Raw genomic sequence first — 21,390 nt, forward strand, 5'->3', positions numbered from 1 at the left:
TCAATGGTCAATTCCAACTGCTTTCAAGAGCATGAACAGCCCACAAGATGCTAATATAGTGCTCCAGTCCCTTTTAAGTGTTCTGTTACTGACAGTATAATGTTTCCTATTCCTATTTTCCATTAATGTTTTTGCCTCTATTACCACATCCTGTGACAGTGACTCCGAAAGATCAATTTGTACTGCATGAAAGAATATTTCCTTTTGCTTTAAACTTCTTGCATTCTAATTAAATTGAATGCTTTTGAGTTTAAGTACATTCGCAATTCACTTTTTTTCAAAACCATTCAGGTTTTATATACCTCTAATATTTGTCCCTTTAGCCATCTTTGAATTGAATGGTCTAAATCTCTTTTTTCAATCCATTTCTCATGTGAAGTCTTTGGCCACAATCCAGAACAGTTACACATGCTTCAAGTCCCATTGATTTCTGTGGGACAAGCCTATAGAACTGTGTGCAGTCTTCAGGCCATTTGTCTTGCTTTAATTTTGATTGATTTTTCTGTGCCTTTTAAAGCTTTGCTACATTTTGAGATGATGTAATCATATTTATACATTACTCTCAAGATATGAACCTATTTCGCAGTGTTGGGAAGGGCCACAGCTCAGTAGAAAGAGCACATTTTTTTGATGGGGAAGGTCTCGGGTTCAATCTCTGGCATATACAGCAAAAAGCAACGGAAGTAGCAAGACTATTAAAGACCCTTATCTAAGACCTTCAAGAATTGCTAAGTTTCAGAGTAGATGGTAGTCTAAAAATCTGACAGCTTCATAAGTTCGTTCCATTGATTTTTACATAAGGTGTAATGGCATTTTCCATGTTATTTCCTTGGCCTTTATTAACATTTCATATTATTCTGTTTGCCTTCTTAACAACAGCAGCACATTGTGCTGATGTATTCCACACGCTGCCCACAACGATTTTAAGATTTTGTTTTCTAGTGACGTTAACTCATTCAGAAGCCAGCAGGGTGTTAAGGAAAGGTGGGGTCTTAGAAAAGACAGGTGACTCTCTTTTTTATATTTATCAATGAAGGATGCGTCAGCATTTGTAAAACAATGCTGCCAGCTCATTGTCCACACTCCAAGCATTATGAAATCTCTACACAGTCTGTCTTTGATTTCACAGTCTTGTCTCATGTACACATTTCGCTAGTTCATCATTCACTCCCTTTGCCAGGTCAATGACAGACAAGTTGGAAAAACCAGGTCCCAGTACAGATCGTCAGACCATCCAGATGTTCACCTGCGTGCTCAGTGAACTATCTTTGGCACCTTATTCCTTTCATACAACTGGATTTCTTTTGGTTCTCTCTGAATTGGGGCAACTTTTCTCATCTATTTTTGTACCTTGGATATGGGGCTTTTTGAAAATAGTGCAAACACATTCTTGAGGGTTTTTGCTTTATTAAATGGTCCAAGGTTTGCAAAGTTTCTAATTCTTTCATTTTGCAGTGGTGTATTTTTCTCTCTCACCAAGATCTTCAATTTGACAGTGTTCTGATAGCTATTTCCCAGCAGCTCAGCTATATTTATTTATTGATCTAGTCTCTGCACATCACATAGAACTAAATCAAGAACGGATGCTCCTTGCATGGGTCCTGGAACTAGGAATTCTAGGAAGCTTTACTACTATTATTATTATTTCAAGAAGTTTCTCTTTTCAGTATAACGTGTCCAATCAATATGAGGACAGTTGCAGCAGCATCATAATTATCTTTGAAAAATATATTTTGTGTTAGGCCTTTTGATATTTGGGTCTATTATACATTATAAGTGTACGATGGACCTTTGCAGGTCTGCAGTTGATTTATGCACATCTGAAGCTGTTTTATATCAGTGCAGACCACTGGTTCATCTAGTCAAGTATTCTGTCTGGCAGCAGTTGCCTGGCAAAGGCATTTTGCAGATTGATATTTTAGATGCTTCTTAACTGAAGATGCCAGGTATTGAACATTAGGGCCTTCGGCTTGTAAAAGAATGTACTTTCACTAAGCTGTGCAATTATTTCCTAAACTGGAACCTAATTTCTATACTGACAGGGAAGTTAATAGTCTTAGAAGGGTGCAACTCTGTTTAGGATTGCACTTTAAATGTGGAAGACCCTAGGGTTCAGCAGGGGTTTCTGCTTTTCAACTTGGACCTTCAGATGCTCTCCAGTTATAATGGAGAAAAAATGTGTAGTCCATCAGCAACCACCATGCTAAACAGGCCTTCCTTTAACCCCACAGGCATCTTGGGAGGGCTTCAGTTAGGGTTGCCGGCTCTGGGTTGGGAAAACCTGGAGATTTTTTTGGGGGGTGGAGCCTGAGGAGGATGGGGTTTGGATAGGGGAGGGACTTCAATTCCACAGAGTCCAATTGCCAAAGCAGCCATTTTCTCCAGGGGGACTGATCTCTGTTGGCTGGAGATCAGTTGTAATAGTGGGAGATCACCAGCCACCACCTGGAGGTTAAAAGAATAAACAGCAGACTATCTGGCATAGCAGGCTAACCTTGTTTTGTCACCATCTGGAGGTTGGCAACTCTACCTTCAGTGCTTATATGAAACTAAACTCAGGCCTTTTATGCATGGCTGTTTCCTTCGCGGTCACCCCTATGATGGCTTTGGGTTTTTGTTTTGATTATGCATGCCATTTCTGATCATCAGAGGTCGCCTCGCTCTCCCCCTGCATTTCCCCCGCATTTTCAAATTCGAAATAAATCAGGTCTCTTTAAACGTGGGCAAAACGTGGAGAAACACAGGGGGAGAGCAAGGAAACCTCTGACGGTCGGAAACAGCATGCATAATCAAAACAAAGACCCGAAGTTGTTGGAGGAGTGACGGCGAGGGAAACAGTCATACATAAAATGCCTCAGAATACTTTTACCCATCTTCGGCTGGTACATCAGTTACGTCCAATCTAACCACCGTGATCCATGCCTTAATTGCATCTAGATTGGACTATTGCTCTACTTGGGGCTGCCCTTGAAGAGTATTTGGAAGCTGCAGCTAATGCAGAATACTGAGGCTGGACTGCTGGTCAGGACCAGCTGTTGGGTGCATATGACCCTGATACTTAGGGTTGCCACCCTACAGGTGGCACCTGGAGATCTTCCACTGTTACAATTGATCTCCAGATGACCAAGTTCAGTTACTCTGGAGAAAATGGCTGCTTTGGAGGGTGGACTCTATGGCATTATATGCTGCTGAAGTCCTTCCCCTCCCCAAACCTTCCCCTCCCGAGGCTCCTTCCCCAAAATCTCAACCCAGAGCTGGCAACCCTACAATACTACAGTAATTACACTGGCTATTGATCTGCTCACAAGCCCAATTCAAGGTGCTGGTTTTGTCCTTTAAAACCTTACCTCACTTCCAGGGTATCTCAAGGGCCATCTTTGCGTATATGTTTCTGCTTGGGAATTAAGATCTCAAGATCTCCTGACTGTCTCACTACTCAAAGAAGTTCATCTGGTGGGGACATGAGAGAGGGCCTTTTCAGTGGCAGCCCCACAATTATGGAACAACCTTTTCAGGGAGGTGAGCCTGGCCCCCACACTTTTGATCTTCAGGAGGCAGTTGAAGACAGTTTATTTAGGACCCCATTTCACTAATTCAGCTTTTATTTATTTGGTGGTCCTAATTGGAGGTTTTAAATTGTGGTCTTTTATGTATTTATCATAATAACTATTTTATTCATATTACAAGCTGCCTTGAGAACACGATCGCTGCTCCGGAGCGGCTGGGTAGATTGGCAGGCAATTGCCCACCAAAACCATCCACCTGGCAAACCTACTTATGGGCTAAACTGAAGACAGCTGCTGTTGGACACCAGTTGTCATCAGTGTGGGATTTGTTCTGTGGGATTCCGCACGGTGCAGTCCTATCCCCTATGCTATTTAATTTCTATGTAAAGCCTTTAGAATAAGTCATTTGTGGTTTGGGAGTTGGCCAGGCTTTCCAGTTTCCAGGTGGCAGACACTGTCTGGCTGCCACACCCAGTTGCCCACTTCTGATCAATGCAATGGTAGAACGAAAAAACAGAGCTGTTGACACCATGAACATACAGATCACAGAGATTTATGTGTTTCCTAGACCATCATGGAGGGGATGTGACATCGCTTCTGGGTTTTGCCCAGAAATGATGTTACAGTGTCAGTGATGCTGTTTTTTTCCTCCCATTGTGACAGCAACCCTAATCTTTATCCAAATTACCTGGTGATGTGTAGGGCTGTCAATTCGGTTCGGCCCGAACTGAAAATCAGCCGAATTTCCCCTGATTCGGTGGTTTTTAGTTCGGGAGGAACCGAACTCAAAACTGGCGGGCAACCGGGGGGGCCGAATTCAGCGAGTTCAGGAGTTCGCGAATAAATTCGGCAAATTCGGCCGTCAGTAAGCAGCATAACCGTCAGTAAGCAGCATTCTCCTCCCCCGGCCAATCGGTGGGCAAGCTGGGTCTTCTTCTGGCCAATCAGTCAGGATTGAGTACTGGAGGAATCAGCTGATGTGCGGCCCGGCCAGGGAGAGAGAGAGAGAGAGCGAAATCCTCGTGTGTGTGGGGTGCTTGTGCACATTCGCTCCTTTCTGTGGCTGCAGGGGGCGTATTTTTTGGGGTACAGACACAAAACTTTCACTGGAGCTTCAGATGAAGCTTCTTAAGGTACCCCTCAAGTTTTGTAAACATTGGGTCAGGGGGTCCCGAGATATGGGCTCCCCCCTTTTTCTTTCCATGGCTGCAGGGGGCGCATTTTTGGGGGTAAAGATCCCAAACTTTGAGCGGAGTTTCAGACCAGTGTTCTTAAGATACCCCCCAAGTTTTGTAAACATTGGGTCAGGGGGTCTCGAGATATGGGCTCTCCCCCTTTTCCCTCCCCCCTTTTTCCATTTATGTGGCTGCAGGGGGCGCTTTTTTGGGGATATAGCCCCCAAACTTTTAGCATAGCTTCAGTCAATTATTCTTAAGATACTAACCAAGTTTTGTAAAGATGGGTTCAGTGGGGGCAGAAATATCGCCTCCCCCCTTTTCTCTTTCCATGGCTGCAGGGGGCGCATTTTTGGGGGTGAAGATCCCAAACTTTGAGCGGAGTTTCAGACCAGTGTTCTTAAGATACCCCCAAGTTTTGTGAACATTGGGTCAGGGGGTCCCGAGATATGGGCTTTCCCCTTTCCCCTTTTCCCTATTGGGATGAATGGATCAGCCGATCCTGTGCATCTCCAGAGCAAAACGTTCTGTGCCTAATTGGAATCATCTTGGATTATTTACAAGTCCTCTTCAGCCCCTCTTGATGGAACAGAAGACAGCCACAGTAAGACCCCTTTGGGGGCTTTAATCTATAATTTTTCTCCTGTGTATGTGTGTGTGTGTGGGGGAAAGCAGAGTCTGTGTGTGTGTGGGGAGGGAGCAGTTTCTGTGGGTGGGCGGGAAGCCAAAGGGGGCTTTTGTCGGTTCTGCCTGGGGTGTGTGTTCCCCCTCGAGTCTCTCGCTCCCTGGTTTGAGGGGGGAGGTTTCAGTTGTGTGTTGCAAAGGTGTTGTTTAACAAGGTTGTGTTGTTTTGCAAATTTCTCAGCTGTTGTCGGGGCTGGGAGCTTTGTGCGTGGGCGGCAAGCTCTGCTGAGAGATGCACATTAAGGGTGGGGGGGGACCCCTTTCAGGGCCCATATCTCAGCCCCCCCCGACCCAATCTTTACAAAACTTGGGGAGTCTTTCAATAAACGTCCTTTGAAGCTCTGCCGAAAGTTTGGGACCTCTAACCCCAAAAATGCCCCCCCCCGAGCCGCGGAAAGGTGCGATTGTGTTTTTAATGGCTTTATTCGGCTGAATTTTTCCCCGAACTTTGAATTCCCGCCGAATTGAACGGATCCGAAGTGGGGGAGTTCAGACTTCGGCACGTACCGAACCCACAAGGGCCAAATTCGGCCGAATCCGAACTGTACCGAATTTTTTTTTTTGACAGCCCTAGTGATGTGGTAGAGGCCTTTAGACACTCCCTGACTGCTGTAGTTTAATAGCTAAGAGTGGAAAAGTTGAAATTGAATCCTTTGTTGTCTCTTTTTGAAACGGAACAGTCCCAGACTCTTCAGCCTTTCCTTACAGGAAAGGTGCTCCAGCCCCTTGATCAACTTGATTGCCCCCTTCTGTACTTTTTCCAGTTCTGCAATGTCCTTTCTGAGATGCAGTGACCAGATCAGCACCCAGGTTTCCAAACGAGGCCGCACCATTGTCTATGTGTGTGCGTGTAAAGTGCCTTCAAGTCGCAGCCGACTTATGGCGACCCCTTTTGGGGTTTTCATGGCAAGAGACTAACAGAGGTGGTTTGCCAGTGCCTTCCTCTGCACAGCAACCCTGGTATTCCTTGGTGGTCTCCCATCCAAATACTAACCATGGCTGACCCTGCTTAGCTTCTGAGATCTGACGAGATCAGGCTAGCCTGGGCCATCCAGGTCAGGGCCATTGGTCTATACAGGGGCATTATAATATTGGGCATTTTATTTTCAATCTCTTTCCTAAAAATCCCTAACATAGAGTTTTCCTTTGTCACCACTGCAGCATACTGGGTTGACACTTTCATTAAGCTACCTACTATGACCCCAAGATCTTTTCCCCTCTCAGTCTCAACAAGTTCAGATCTTATTAGCCTATAAATGAAGGATTTTTTGTCCCAATGTGCATCACCTTACACTTATCAAAATTGAACTTCAGTTACCACATTGTCACCCACTCACCGAATTTGTGGAGATCCTGCTGGAGCTCTTCACAGTCATCTTTGGTTTTCACTATCCTGAATAATTTTGTGTCATCTTCAGACTTGGCCAGTACGCTGCTCACTCCTAGTTCTAGATAATGTATGAACTAACTAAATAGTACCAGCCCCAATACCAATCCTTGTGGGACTCTACTGCTTACTTCCCTCCATTGTGAGAACTGTCCATTTATTCCCACTCTTTACTTCCTGTCATTTAACCAATTTTAAATACACAAGAGAACCTGTCCTCTTATCCCATGAAGGCTAAGTTGACTCAGGAATCTTTGGTGAGGTAACTTGTCAAAAGCCTTTTGAAAGTCCAAGTATGTAATGTTTGCCGATCAGCAGTATCTACATGTTTGTATACTTTCTCAAGAACTAAAAGAGGTTGGTGAGGAAGGATTTATCTTTGCAGAATTCCCTTTGAACCCATTCTGCTGCCACTCCACTAGACACTGTACTGGGTTCAATTCAAAAAAGTACCGGTTTACACAAAGCCCTTCCTGGCCTTGGACCCTCGTATCTGCAGGACTGCCTCTCCTGCTGTGATGGGCCATGACAACTTTGCTCATCTGAACAAAGCCTTCTGAAGGTGCCACCCTGGAAATGGGTAAGATCAATAGCTGCCCATGCATGTGGCATCTATCTGTTGTGGCACCTATGTTGTGGAATGGCATACCTGAGGAGGTCACAAAGACACCCCCCCAACTTCTGTCATTTCATGAACTATGTAAACAGAATTGTTCAGGATAGCATTTTAATAAAGGCACTACTATAATTGAAAAGTTCAGGAAGGGACTTTATAAATGGAGCAGAACTGCAGCCTATGTTGCTGTGGATGGTATATATATTATCCTGCTTTTACTGCATTGTTTTCTACTTTTGTAATTCCATGTTCAGCATTGTTTGACATATCATGCCTGATACTTTTTTACATTATTTCTAATTTTTGTAATCCTAGTCCTAATGCATTGCTTATTAGATGTCTCGTGCCATTTGACTGAATTGTTTTACACCGTGTAATCTGCCTTGAGTCTCAGTGAGAAAGGCAGGTTATAAATAAACAAATAAATAAAATAATTCTAATCCCATTGACTTCAGTGCTTTAGAAAGCCGTAACTCTGTTTAGGATTGCATAGTAAGAATCCTACTTGGACAATGTAAACTGTCTGAAATCATGGCAGATATAAGCCACTTCATCATACTGAAAACATCTGGAAACTGGCTGAAGAGCTATTGACAAATGTTTGCACAGTTCAGCCTGTATTACTTGGCAGAAGGGTTCAACAAGGTATACAATTAAAACAAGGTATACAAATGTGTGCAGACAGAAGCCATAACTCTTGACCATGAATTTGGGTCCTATGTGGTATACTGGTTAGTGTGAGAGGAGTACTGGGAAACATAGCTTCAAATTCTCACTTAGTCATGAGGCTCATTGGGTGACCTTGGGTCGGTCACTCTCTCTCAGTCTAATCCTTGTCATAGGATTGTTGTGAGGATAAAATAGAAGAGGGGAGAACCATGTACACTGCCACAGGCTCCTTGGAGGAAGAGATAGATTAGTAGGTCAACATTTGTCATATGTTGTTCTTTCTTCTGCTGTCTGCCATCAGGCACACCGGCCAAAGCTCTTTTGCGCTTGGTTCGTGTTCTCAGTATTTGCTTGGATTTTTAGTGTAACATTTCTCCATTAATTTTATGCAGCTGCATACTTTTCCATGAGACCTTTTTTAAATGTGTAAAAGATAAGTTTCTACAGAAATGACAACAAACCAAACCATTACTGAAAGACTGGTGGAAGAAAATGGCTTGGCCAATGGTTGAGAATTGTTTTCTTGGGACAGAATAACCTAGCTCGGTATAAATACAGGATTCCATTATAATTCAGTAAGAGTTACAAGAGTAGGTGTTCACATGTAAAGGTAGCATTTGTAAAGCCTTCAGATGTAATATGTAAAGGTAACAATTGTAAAGCAGATGAAAAACCCTTATATAACCTCCCCCCCCCCCCGCCTTAGATGGCTGACATTTTGTGATCAATGATTTCCAATAACCTGACAATAGACTACTTGGAAATTCTGCAACACATTGTTGTTTAATCTCAACATTAGACATCCTTATATGCTTGTAGAGGAAGGCAGACAATAGTGTATTTACTCGAAAGGAAGATGATCCTGAATGTAACACAACCCCTTTAAATATGTAATACACAAAAATATATTATTGGATATAACTGTAACTACTATGCACATGCAAGACAATTCCCTTTTTTTTAATGGCATGCGTGTGCCATTAAGTCATTTCCGACTTATGGTGACCGTATGAGTTAAGGACCTCCAAAACGTCCCATCATTAACAGCTTTGCTCAGGTCTTGCAAACTGAGGGCTGTGGCTTCCTTTATTGAGTCAATCCATCTAATTTTGGGTCTTCCTCTTTTTGCTACTTTCAACTTTTTTTAGCATTATTGTCTTTTCCATTGAGTCTTTTCTTCTCATGATATGATCGAAGTACAATAGCCTCAGTTTAGTCATTTCAACTTCTAGGGAGAATTCAAGTTTGATTTGATTTAGAACCCATGTTTTTGTCTTTTTGGTGGTCCATAGTATCCATAAAACTCTCATCCAACACTACATTTCAAATGAATCAACTTTATTCATGCCAACTTTCTTCACTGTCCAACGTTTACACCCATACATAGTAATGGGGAATACTGCAGCATGAATTATCTTGATTTTGGTCTCCAGTGACATTTCCTTACACTTGAAGACCTTTTCTAGCTTCTTCATGGTTGCCCTTCTAAGTCACAATCTCCTTCTGATTTCTTGGTTGCCGTCACCGCATACTGGTGGAAAAATCTAGTCTTGCATTTGAGTAAATACTGTAATTGGAGTTGAAAGTTGTTTGAGAAAGATTGGCTTCCAGATTTTTATTGTTCATGCCATAATCCCCAGCAAATACATCAAGAATATAAGAACTTGATGTGTCTATTCTGATTAGAAAAAAATAAGATTACTAAAAATAAATACTGTAGGTTTCATTTCTATGAGATCTCACTTTTACAGTAGTGTAAGTCAGCATGGTGTTGTGGTTAAGAGCGGCAGACTCTAATTCCCTACTCCTTTACATGAAGCCTATTGGATGACCTTGGGTGACCTTGGGACAGTCATAGTTCTTTCAGAACTCTCTTAGCCCATGCAGAGGTAGGCAATGGCAAACCACCTCTGAACATCTCTTGCCTTGAAAACCCTATGGAGTCACCATGTCACCTGTCACTTGATGGCACTTTCTACCACCAAGCAAAATTAGCTATATAATTGAGTAATATTTAAATCTTTCCACTTTCCTCTCATCCAAATTACAATAGTTTAAAACACAAAGGAGTTATAATATATATTCATGATAGGTATTATCCTTTTCTCTTAAATTCTGGAAAATAGGACAATCAAAAAGGTAATGTGGTAAATGTTCAGTTTCCCTAGTGCCACAAGCAACCTCAATTCTAAATTAAGTTTTTTGTGACAAATTTCAATACTTCTTAAATTTTCATGATGTAAATGCCCATTGTTAAATGTAGTCTAAATCCGATTTATAACTTTTATTTTATTCCTCTACTGACTCTGGTTACACAAAGATTTGAAACAAGACAAAAACCTGCCGGATTTGTTTACCAGAAAGGAAAATGGAATGAGTACACACATTGGGACCAGCAATCTCTCCTTCAAATGACCTTCAGCTCTTGGAAACAAACTATTGCCTGTCTCCTGTTAGAGATTCCTGCCTAAGAATTTCTACTTGGATCAATCTCGGCCCAAACAGAAATGTTGTTGGAGACTGGTATTCTGGTCCCCAGACATGACACTGAGTTGCCAAAAACACCTATCTCGATTGAAGTGTCAGAGTGGTTTAACTCCACCTGTTCCATTTTTCCAATCAGAAGTGGCTCTCTCCAGCTTCTTCTAGCTGAAGCAGAGAAAAAAGACACATACCTATATTGTGTGTACATTTGTGTGTGCTTCTCTTAGGATTAGTTTGTTCCTCTCTGAATTTCTGTATAAACCTGGAGGAAGTCTCAAATTTGAAGAAAAATCTGAAATCTAAAAAACTGCACAACTGGAGGATGAAAACTCCCCAAAATAATAGAAACAATGCCTATAGCTTTAAGAAAAGAATGCCCACTGAGCTCTGAGCTGCCACAACAGTATTCCTGAGCCTTCAAAGCCTTACCTTCTGTAAAGCAAAGCCCAGGGGGGCACTTGGAGACCAAAATAGCCTTAGAAAAGGTCCTATTCCCCCCTATCATGTTTTCTAATAGTGAAGCACTCGCTGGGGCCACTACCTATACCACTTGGTTGGGCGGTTGCAACCATGCACCAGGTCTGTACCTGGTGGCAGCCACTGCACAACTGGGCCAGCCCCAGCCCCAGTGGTAGCCACTTCACAAGTGGTCCAGGTCAAACACTGGCCATCAAACAACAACTGGAGTTTTCCTGAGGAGAGGCTGCCATAGGGAGGAAAGGAGGGAAAACTGAAGAGAGGGGAGCAGGCAAAGGTAGGTTGGCTGGTGGGTGGGATTAAGAGAAGGAATCAGGAAAAGAGGAGAAGGTATGGGGGTTACCAGGAAAGGGAAAGAGGAAATAGTGGGGGAAGGGGATGCTTAGCAAAATGAGATACCCCTCATAAGTCCTTTCTGGTACCCATTTGTATATCCGGATGCCTTTTTAGCCTGGATTACTTAATCCAGAATAACTAATACTCTGTTTGTCAATTCATAAATTAATTCATAAATACCAGGTTGGTGTATTGTGGGGAAAAAGGAGAGCTTTCGCATCTTGAAGACTAATGCATTTATCGTAGCATTTAATGAGTTTGAGCCCAACTTGTTGATTCAGTGAATTCTCAATCAGCAGGATTTTTATACACTGTAGAGTGGGAAAAAAGGCGAACAATGGGGGTAAATGGCCTGTGACATTTATATGCAAGCCTAAAAAGTGTGCAGGTAACCACAGTGATCATTAGCAACAGCTGTAAGTGATGATAACACAGATTACTTAGTTATGTTAAGTAATTTAACACCTATAGTGAGAAGGAGAAAATTATCAGACTTGTTGAGCTCCTGGCTAATACTATCAAACCTATTGATGAATTCTAATTCAGCAATTTCCAGTTGTAGTCTTCCTTTGGAATTCCTTTGTTGGAGAATGCTGACTTTCTATTCAGCAGCAGAGTGTTCTGGAAGACTGCCCCGTTCTCCCACAGGTTTTTTGAATGGTGCCACTGTTTTTGTCCAACTTATAGTACATTTATTATTTTCAATAGTCACTTCACTTTTTTGTCCTATGTCAACAGTAGAAAGGCATTGTTGACAGATGACTGGATGTATCACATGGGAGGATGAATGCATGAATGAGCCCCTGAGGGTATGGCTGACATTATTAGTTCCTGTAATAATGCTACCTGTGTAGATATGAGGACAGAGATAGCAAATGGGTTAATTGCAGGATCTAGTCCTGGAGCTATTATCTCTACTGGGTGGTATATTGTTCTTAATGAGTAACTGGTTAAAATGAAAGGGCTGTCTGTAAGCAAACAGAGGATTACCACCTAAAACCATGTGAGAGAGTACTATTGTTGAGAACAGACTACTGATGCTATGTTGGAGTGGCTAGTTAGGAACTGCAGATGACAAGAAGTAGTATTGTGGCACTTACTCTCTGGGACCTATCCTGTAGTAGTCTGTTCCTGAGAGCCAGTTTGACCTTAGTCAATTCCCCCCCCCCCACTTTTCATTGGGTGGATATTATTGTTTTAGGAATGCCTGCTGTTAATACGTTAGGTGTGAGTTTCTGTCCAAGGAAGTGGACCGAATGCATTAATATTGTAGGGCTTAGTTATAAACAATGGATGTTGCGGTGTGTTATGAATGGTCGCTGTCAGTGTGGAGATGCATGTAGCAGTCCTTACGCCTCATTAAGTCATTAAGATGGTGCTATCATATAATTTCACAGTGAGTCCTAGAAAGTGAAACTGCTGTGTGGACTGGTTCAGGTTCATGTGGATGGTGGGATGGAAGTTGTTGAATTCTTGATTACATTTCTTGAGTGCCTCCTTCCCATGACTCCAGATAATAAAGTGTCATCAATTAATCTCAAGCAGAGTAATGCCATGAGGAAACAGGAGTTGATGAAGTATTGCTCTAAATCAGACACAAATATATCGGCATATTGTGGAGCCATGCAAGTATCCGTAGCAGTGCTATTAACTTGAAGATATAAGCTGTTCCCAAACCTGAAGTGGCTAGCTTGTTGGCCAAGTGTGCTGCGGTTGCATTAGTATTCCTGAAGGCTTGAGATCCGTCTCTGTGGAGAATATGGGTATACAGAGCATCCGTACACCATGATAGTATCAACATCCGTGGTAGTCATGATGGTATTCTCTGGTAAACTGTCAAAAGATTGTGGCTTCCTCAGGAAGTTAGTAGTGTCCTGCAATAACTGAGGGTACTCGTGGCAGAGTGTCAACTCCATGTAACCAGATATCCCTACTATTGTAGTGTCTCTACCAAAAAACGACTGGCCATCTGGGGTTACCTGGCTTGCGAATGTTGGAAGGCATATCTTGCTGACTGAGACCTCCCTTTGCTGCATCTGATGAAGTGGGATCAAGCAAGAAATTTATTAGACTTTAAGGTGCCACAGGGCTCTTCTTTTGTTTGTTCACAATGTGTGTTAGAACTGCCATTTCACACGCAAACATCAATGGAAAGTATGCCAACATCCACACAAATTCACTGTTTTTACAAAAGGGTCAAATATATTAGGAGATAACTGTGCACGTGTAAAATGTTGTCAAGTTATGGCAACTGCGGCAAGGGGTTTTCATTGCAAATGATTAAGCAGAGGTGGTTTGCCATTGCTTTCCTCTGCAGAATCTTCCTTGGTGGTATCCCATCCAAGTAGGAGATAACTAATCTGTGCTAACCTACAACAAATATGTAGCACAAGCAATTATTACCCTTGGGGAGGGGCAAGATAAGAGATAACACATACACACATACCTGCAGCTTTTTTATATATCGTCCCCTCATAATTGGCCAGTTATGATAGAAAACTGCCTAATAACAGTCTGTAATGAGCCAGATCACCCTTCAACAGTGCAACTGGATAATTCTGCCAGGCTATGCACTATCTGTATCCTGGGGTGTGCATAGCAATATGACTCTATCTCGCTGTGTTTTGCGTTTGCTGCTAATTGCAGCATGTGGATAGAGCAGTGGATAATTGCAGCTTCCCTGTGCTTCATTCAGGTGTGAAGCTTTGCACTCCTGCTGGGTGCGAGTCATGGGGATGAGATACAGGCTGACACCAATGGCCGTCCATAAAAAACGATATCAGGCCTCCTATATTTAAAAGGACAGGAGCCCAGGAATGGCTACAAGTAGCATTGTCTTCGACAATTTGATTTGTCAGCCTCAGCTCACATCCCCAAAGATGATAAATGTCATTGTGGGTTTCAGCCCCGACACTCATGAGCCTAGGATCTGGCATATGACATGATCATGCATTACAAGATTCATATCGGGTTTGTCTGAATTGGCCGCCTGCATCTAGAATTGTTATGCTGACTGTTTCTATAAAATAACTTTTCTAACACAGAGCAACTCCATCCAATCTCTTGTTTCCTTACAGACTCCGCTGCCAGTGCTTCAGCTCTGATGATCTCCTCGAAGAATGCCTCCAAGCAGAAATCTCTTCCTCAGGGCCATCAACATGGGGTAGCGGTGAGATCATGTCCTCCTAGCCAGTCGAGACCTACCAAAACCTGTGTGCGATCCATGTTTGAAAACTTTGACCTGTTTAGCAAGAAAAGCTCTGCACTTGTCCTCATTTCCATAAGTCCTGTGGTCTCCACACAGCTGGACACATTCTTTACTGTCCTATCACATAATAAGGCCTATGCTTAGGATGCTGGCAGGGCAACAGAGCAGACTGTACAAAATGGGTGGGTGGAGAACGTCGTACTATTCCTGAATGTATTTATGGGCAACTAAAATAGGGTTAAGGAGCCCCGTGGCGCAGAGTGGTAAGCTGCAGTACTGCAGTCAAAAGCTCTGCTCACGACCTGAATTCGATCCCAACGAAAGTTGGTTTCTGATAGCCGGCTCAAGGTTCACTCAGCCTTCCATCCTTCCGAGGTCGGTGAAATGAGTACCCAGCTTGCTGGGGGTAAAGGGAAGATGACTGGGGAAGGCACTGGCAAACCACCCCGTAAACAAAGTCTGCCTAGTAAACATCGGGATGTGACGTCACCCCATGGGTCAGGAATGACCCGGTGCTTGCACAGGGGACCTTTACCTTTACCTAAAATAGGGTTGCCAGCTCTGGGTTGGGAAATATCTGGAAATTTTGGGGTGGAGCCTGCAGAGGGCAGGGTTTGGAGAGAGGAGGGACTTCAATAGGGTATCATGACACACAGTCCACCTTCCAAAGCAGCCATTTTTTCAGGTGAACTGATCTCTGTCACCTGGAGATCAGTAGTAATCCTACGAGATCTCCAGCTACCACCTGGAGGTTGGCAACCCTAATTGAAAAAGTTCATTATTGTTCATTATTGTCAATGTTCATTATTGTTCATGTTCATTATTATTTTTTAAAATCCAAAATGATTGATTTGTTTTTTTTTTTTTTGAAACAGCTAGTATTTAATTCAGACCACCCGACCAGTCAGAAATACATGATTTTTAGAAATGTGAGAACAATTTGGAAATGGAAAATCTAGAATATACCTTGTTTCTTTGGTGGTGAAAGGGAATTTATTGGAGAGTTTATTAAAATTGATTAGAAAGCCCCATGATACTTTTACCTACAACTGTTATCATTCCCTGTGCCTTAGCTACACTCACTTGGCCCCATACACCAGTCTCTCCCCCCCCCCGCCCCGAAGACCAGGTTCTCAGCCTCTCCTTCCATTCTACTCTAACCGCACTGCCCTTCCAACTGCCTTCCAAGCTAAACTCTTCTCTGCCCCTCCCCCACTACCCTTCGCTCTCTCCCTGTCCTGTCCACACTCTTTCCTTCCTCCTTTGCTTTTCTCCTTTCAGCTCTCCTTGCTGCTCATTACCTTGTTCCTTCAAACTCCCACCTGACTGTGTCCCCATATTCGGCCCACCTCTAGACGGACTTCTATTTGAATACCACACACTTCATTACCTGCCATCTCATACCCTTCATTGCTTAGGTGACATGACAAACAAGGCCTTTTTGTGATTGACAACATGTCAGACCCTTTTTCCGAGCCAGGGTCCAGTTCTTCCCAGGAGGACTGTCCGAAAATTTCCTTTATGATACATACCACGTCATGTTCAGGCCCAGATGTCGAGGCCTCTTCTACTCTTTCCTTTGAGACAAGTGGTCAAGGCCAGGCATTGAGTCCAGATGAATGTGACATCACCAGTTCGTTTCTGAGTTTCTCCGTGTCAAGTTCATCACCAGCCTCTAGGGAGGTACTTCAGGTTCCCAAGCCAAAGAGCCATCTCACCACTTCATTTCTGTCCGTTTCAAGTCTAAGCTCACCATCCAGGGACTTGTTTACTTCTCAGAGGCTAGTCCCTCACCGTTCTTCATGTGGGTCTCTTCCTCAGCAACTCCAGAAATATCTCCAGAACTTTCAGCTATCCACGAAGCAGCTCCTGAGAATAAAAGACTCCATGCTGGCAGCCTTGGAGAAAGGCCTAAAAAAACAGCCTCGAGATGAAGCAGGTGCTTTACCCATGGTGCCCACTTATGTTTGTTCCTTGCCTGATGGCACTGGTAAGTATGTTTTATAGGAGTCATCCTGACATTGGTTCCCACAACTTGGGTTGCCAAATCTAGGTAGGGGAATTGATCTGTGTTATCAACCCTACATATCTATGTTGGGAACCCTACATACAGTGAGGGGAAAAAGTATTTGATCTCCTGCTGAATTTGCCCGTTTGCCCTCTGACGAAGAAATGACCAGTCCATAATTTTAATGGTAGGTCTATTGTAGCTGTGAGAGACAGAATAACAACAGGAAAAACCCCAGAAACCCAGAAGACAAAAGTCAGAGATTGATGTGCATTATAATGAGTGAAATAAGTATTTGATCCCTTTGCAAAAGATGACAGTACTTGGTGGCAAAACCCTTGTTGGCAATTACAGAGGTCAGACGTTTCTTGTAGGTGGCCACCAGGTTTGCACACATCTCAGGAGGTATTTTGTCCCACTCCTCTTTGCAGATCCTCTCCAAGTCAGTAAGATTTTGAGGCTGATGTGTAGCTACTCGAACCTTCAGCTCCCTCCACAGATTTTCAATGGGATTAAGGTCTGGAGACTGGCTAGGCCACTCCAGGACCTTAATGTGCTTCTTCTTGAGCCACTCCTTTGTTGCCTTAGCTGTGTGTTTTGGGTCATTGTCATGCTGGAATACCCATCCTCGACCCATTTTCAATGTCCTGGCTGAGGGAAGGAGGTGCACACCCAAGATTTGACGATACATGGTCCCGTCCATCGTCCCTTCGATGCGGTGAAGGTGTCCTGTCCCCTTAGCAGAAAAACACCCCCAAAGCATAATATGTCCCCCTCCATGTTTGACGGTGGGGATGGTGTTCTTGGGGTCGTAGGCAGCATTCCTCCTCCTCCAAACACGGCGAGTTGAGTTGATGCCAAAGAGCTCAATTTGGGTCTCATCTGACTACAACACTTTCACCCAGTACTCCTCTGGGTCATTCAGATGTGCATTGGAAAACTGCAGACAGGCCTGTACATGTGCTGCCTTGAGCAAGGGGACCTTGCGGGCTCTGCAAGATGTCAGTCCTTCATGGCGTAGTGTGTTACCAACTGTTTTCATGGTGACTATGGTCCCAGCTGCCCTGAGATCATTGACAAGTTCCCCCCGTGTAGTTCTGGGCTGCTTCATCACTGTTCTCATGATCATTGCAACTCCACGAGATGAGATCTTGCATGGAGCCCCAGACCGAGGGAGGTGGACAGTTAGGGTTAGGGTTGTCACCTTCTCACCAAGCTGCTTGGCAATAGTCTTGTAGCCCAGTCCAGCCTTGTGCAGGTCTACAATCTTGTCCCTGACATCCTTGGACAGCTCTTTGGTCTTGGTCATGGTGGCTAGTTTGGAATCTGATGGATTGATTGCTTCTGTCGACAGCAGAACCCTAACCCTAACCCTAATCTGGCTGGTTGATAGGGGATCAAATACTTATTTCACTCATTAAAATGCACATCAATCTCTGACTTTTGTCTTCTGGATTTCTGGAGTTTTTCCTGTTGTTATTCTGTCTCTCACAGCTACAATAAACCTACCATTAAAATTATGGACCGGTCATTTCTTCGTCAGAGGGCAAACGGGCAAATTTAGCAGGGGATCAAATACGTTTTTCCCTCACTGTATAACTGTTGTCTAGGCTCTTTTATAGCTTTTGCAAGTCCACCACTCTAGGGTTGCCAACTTTTGAAAGACCTCTATAGCTGTCCCTTTCACACTAGCTTGATGTGCAGACAGGAGTGGGAGTTTATGTTTAGCTCCCTGAGGTGAAAGTGTCTGTTTCTGATGTCTGTTATCAAGCTATGCTTAAAGGCATAAGGCATTGTTTTCAATTCTACTTCCTGTTCTGCTCTCTCTCCCGTTTTTAGGGTTGCCACATTTGCTAGGGTTGCCAACCTCCAGGTACAAGCTGGAGTTCTCCTGCTATTACAACTGATCTCCAGCCGATAGAGATCAGTTCACCTGGAGAAAATGGCCACTTTGGCAACTGGACTCTATGGCATTGAAGTCTCTTCCCTCCCCCAAACCTGCCCTCCACGGGCTTCACCCCAAAAACCTCCCGCCGCTGTAGAAAAGGGACCTGGCAACCCTACACATTTGCTGCCAAAAATTCTAGTACTAGGAGTTAAGTCTCTGTGTCTGAGCATGTGTGGAGTTCCTTTTACAAAGGTTACAAAGTTTTTCTTGGGGGGGAAACAGCTGAACCTTATGATTATGAGATGCTTTATCTAATTATCATTGGTTTGTACTGAACTCCTGGATGATAGGTAGTTTTGATACTTACTGCAGGTAAGAAAAACAATTTTGTGTGCATAATAATGTAATATATTCAAAGTTAAAATTATCCCATTGATTAGCAAAGAGGCTATGTTAAATGAACAAACAAATCCTGGAAGACAGTAAGTTCATCATTTTTTACTAGGGTATGTGGCAACCCTAGGTACTATTGACATATGGTGCTTTTGTTCTAAAGTTGCCAGCTCCTGGTTGGAAAATTCCTGGAGGTTTGGGAATGGATCCTGAGGGGGCTTGGGGAGGGGACGGACCCCAGTGGAGTATAATGCCATAGAGCCCATCCTCCAAAGCACCCATTTTCTCCAAGGGGATTGATCTCTGTAGTATGGAGATCAGTTGTAATTCTGGGAGAACTCCAGGACCCATCCGGAGATTGGCAGCCGTATCTTGGTTTCCTGCTATCCTTATATTCAAGTCTCTTTCACAGAGAGAGGATATTTTCTGGCTCTAGAACTGACCCAGACTCAGGTGGAAGTCTTGCTGTTGCACCTGATGGGTGAAGAGAAGCAGAAGGCCAAGCTGAAAACGCAGTCCTTTCCGATCCCAGCAGAGGTCATTACTAATAAGGTACAGCTACCCTTCAGCTCACTCAATATATTCCATTTGTTTTTACAATCATGCTGTTCCTCTGTTCTCCCTCTGTTCCCTTTTATTATTCTGTTTAAATACATTTACAAATATTTTCTTTTCTTTTGCACCCACTTATCAATTTACACTTTTATCTCCCTCCCTGCTCCTTCTTGCTCTCTTTGCTCTTCTGGCACCCTTTGACCCCCCACATCCGACACCCCACCTGCTCTACCCTGTTCCAGCAAAATCAGCCCCTGGAGCTGTTGCATATTGGGAATCCCTTGCCATAACCTTGTGAATAAGGCCTGCGGAGCCAATTCAAAGTCAGTTAGGTCAGCTCTGCTGAACTCTCAACGAAATCAGTGGGTTGTAACTTAGACCTTTTCTGCATGTTTTTTTTTTTTTTTTTAGGTGGGTTTCGTAGGTGCTGCTTCAGTTTATTCCCCGATTTCCACATGCATTTTTGTGCCTTTAATTTTCACTTTGGATTTTTTTGTCCCTCCCCCATCCCAGGTTTTTCTAGTTCTTTAAAGAGCATTTTTATCCTGACCTTTTTCTAGAAGCTGATTTTGAGTTGCCTTTTCCCTCACATATGTTTCTGCAAGTTGTCTTTGTCACACCCACTCCCATTAACCTCCAGGCCACTTTTGCATGATTGGACTGTGTTGGTGAAACCACTCCCTCCCCCACCCCACGAGGGGGGAAGACGAGTGGTTTTGTTTTCTTTCTTTTTTTAAAAAAAGTCACTAAAATATCAATATATTGCTAGTTTTGTAACAGTAAGCTTAGCAGGTTCTCTGTCTTCCCAGCTTTCTTTCCTTTTAAAAGGAAGTCTCTAGTACTTTTCCTCACAGATATGTCCTTTTTTCCTTATATCTCTGCAAGGGAAAGGGATAGAGACTTTTTTTTAAAAAAATGAAAGCTAGGGATTTAGAGAACCTGCTAAGGTTATTGTCGCAATGCTTTAGCTATGCATCAATATCTTAGTGTTTTTTGCAAAAAAAGGGGGGGCTGCTGTGATGTCATCAATAACATCACTGATGACGACAGCACCATCCTCATTATTGAAGGCATAAGAGGAAGAAAAAAATATGACTCCACAACTGTGAAAATGCAGATGGAGGGCAGATGTGTGGAAAAACGATGCCCAAATTGATTCCTAGGGTTGCCAGGTCCCTCTTCGAAACTGGTGGGAGGTTTTTGGGATGAAACCTGAGGAGGGTGGATTTTGGGGAGGGGAGGGACTTCAATGCCATAGAGTCCAATTGCCAAAGTGGCCATTTTCTCCTGGTGAACTGATCTCTATTGGCTGGAGATCAGTTGTAATAGCAGATCTCCAGCTAGTACCTGGAGGTTAGGGAGAATAAACAGCACCACAGCTCATATAATTAATAGTATGCAATACAATTCTTACAGTTTTTAGAATTAAACTAATAAACAACCAAATGCAGAGAGACAGGTTCTATAACTAATTTAATGCAAAAACAATATATATATGGCTTGAAGTAAATATCAGCCTAAAATAAATTGAGGAGTCCAACAGAAAACTGGTTGAAATTCACCAAATAACTGTCCAAAAAAGCTGGTTAACATTCACCAACAGTTCCTCCTGGCAACACAGTTGCTTTTCCAGTTCTTCAATCTAAATAATCAGATTCCAAGGCTCCAAAAACAATCATAGAAGGTCCATATGAAATAAATATGAATGTGAAGAGTAACGAACAACAAAACGCCACTTCCGGAGTCTGTGTACGTTTCGCAAACTTGCTTCATCAGTTGTGCATTTGTTTGTTAAGGAACAATATTTCTACGGGTGCAAAGACCTCTGAAAGAAAAACATTACATGAAGGAAACAACAATCGCGGAAAGAGCTCAGCATTTATACTTAAAATACAAAAAAATGGCATCAGTTCTAGCTTACCAATAAGCTGACCAGCGACCCTCACGGGTATCACACTTAACTCTGAAGGCTGGTAAAGCAGTAAATCTGCTTCTTAGTTTTAA

The 21,390-nt window shown here is 43.1% G+C and overlaps 1 protein-coding gene across 1 annotated transcript in view; it reads left to right on the plus strand.

Moving 5' to 3' along the window:
* Window positions 1-15,997: 15,997 nt before the first annotated feature.
* HK3 (hexokinase 3) overlaps window positions 15,998-21,390 on the plus strand; it is a 37,729-nt gene continuing 32,336 nt past the window's right edge. The window contains exons 1-2 of the mRNA XM_056847427.1: window positions 15,998-16,532; window positions 19,244-19,383. Coding sequence (XP_056703405.1) covers window positions 15,998-16,532; window positions 19,244-19,383 — 675 coding nt within the window. The remainder of the gene's footprint in view (window positions 16,533-19,243; window positions 19,384-21,390) is intronic.

The sequence above is a fragment of the Euleptes europaea genome, chromosome 1 (genome assembly GCF_029931775.1).
Source record: "Euleptes europaea isolate rEulEur1 chromosome 1, rEulEur1.hap1, whole genome shotgun sequence".
In the NCBI taxonomy this organism is placed as follows: domain Eukaryota; kingdom Metazoa; phylum Chordata; class Lepidosauria; order Squamata; family Sphaerodactylidae; genus Euleptes; species Euleptes europaea.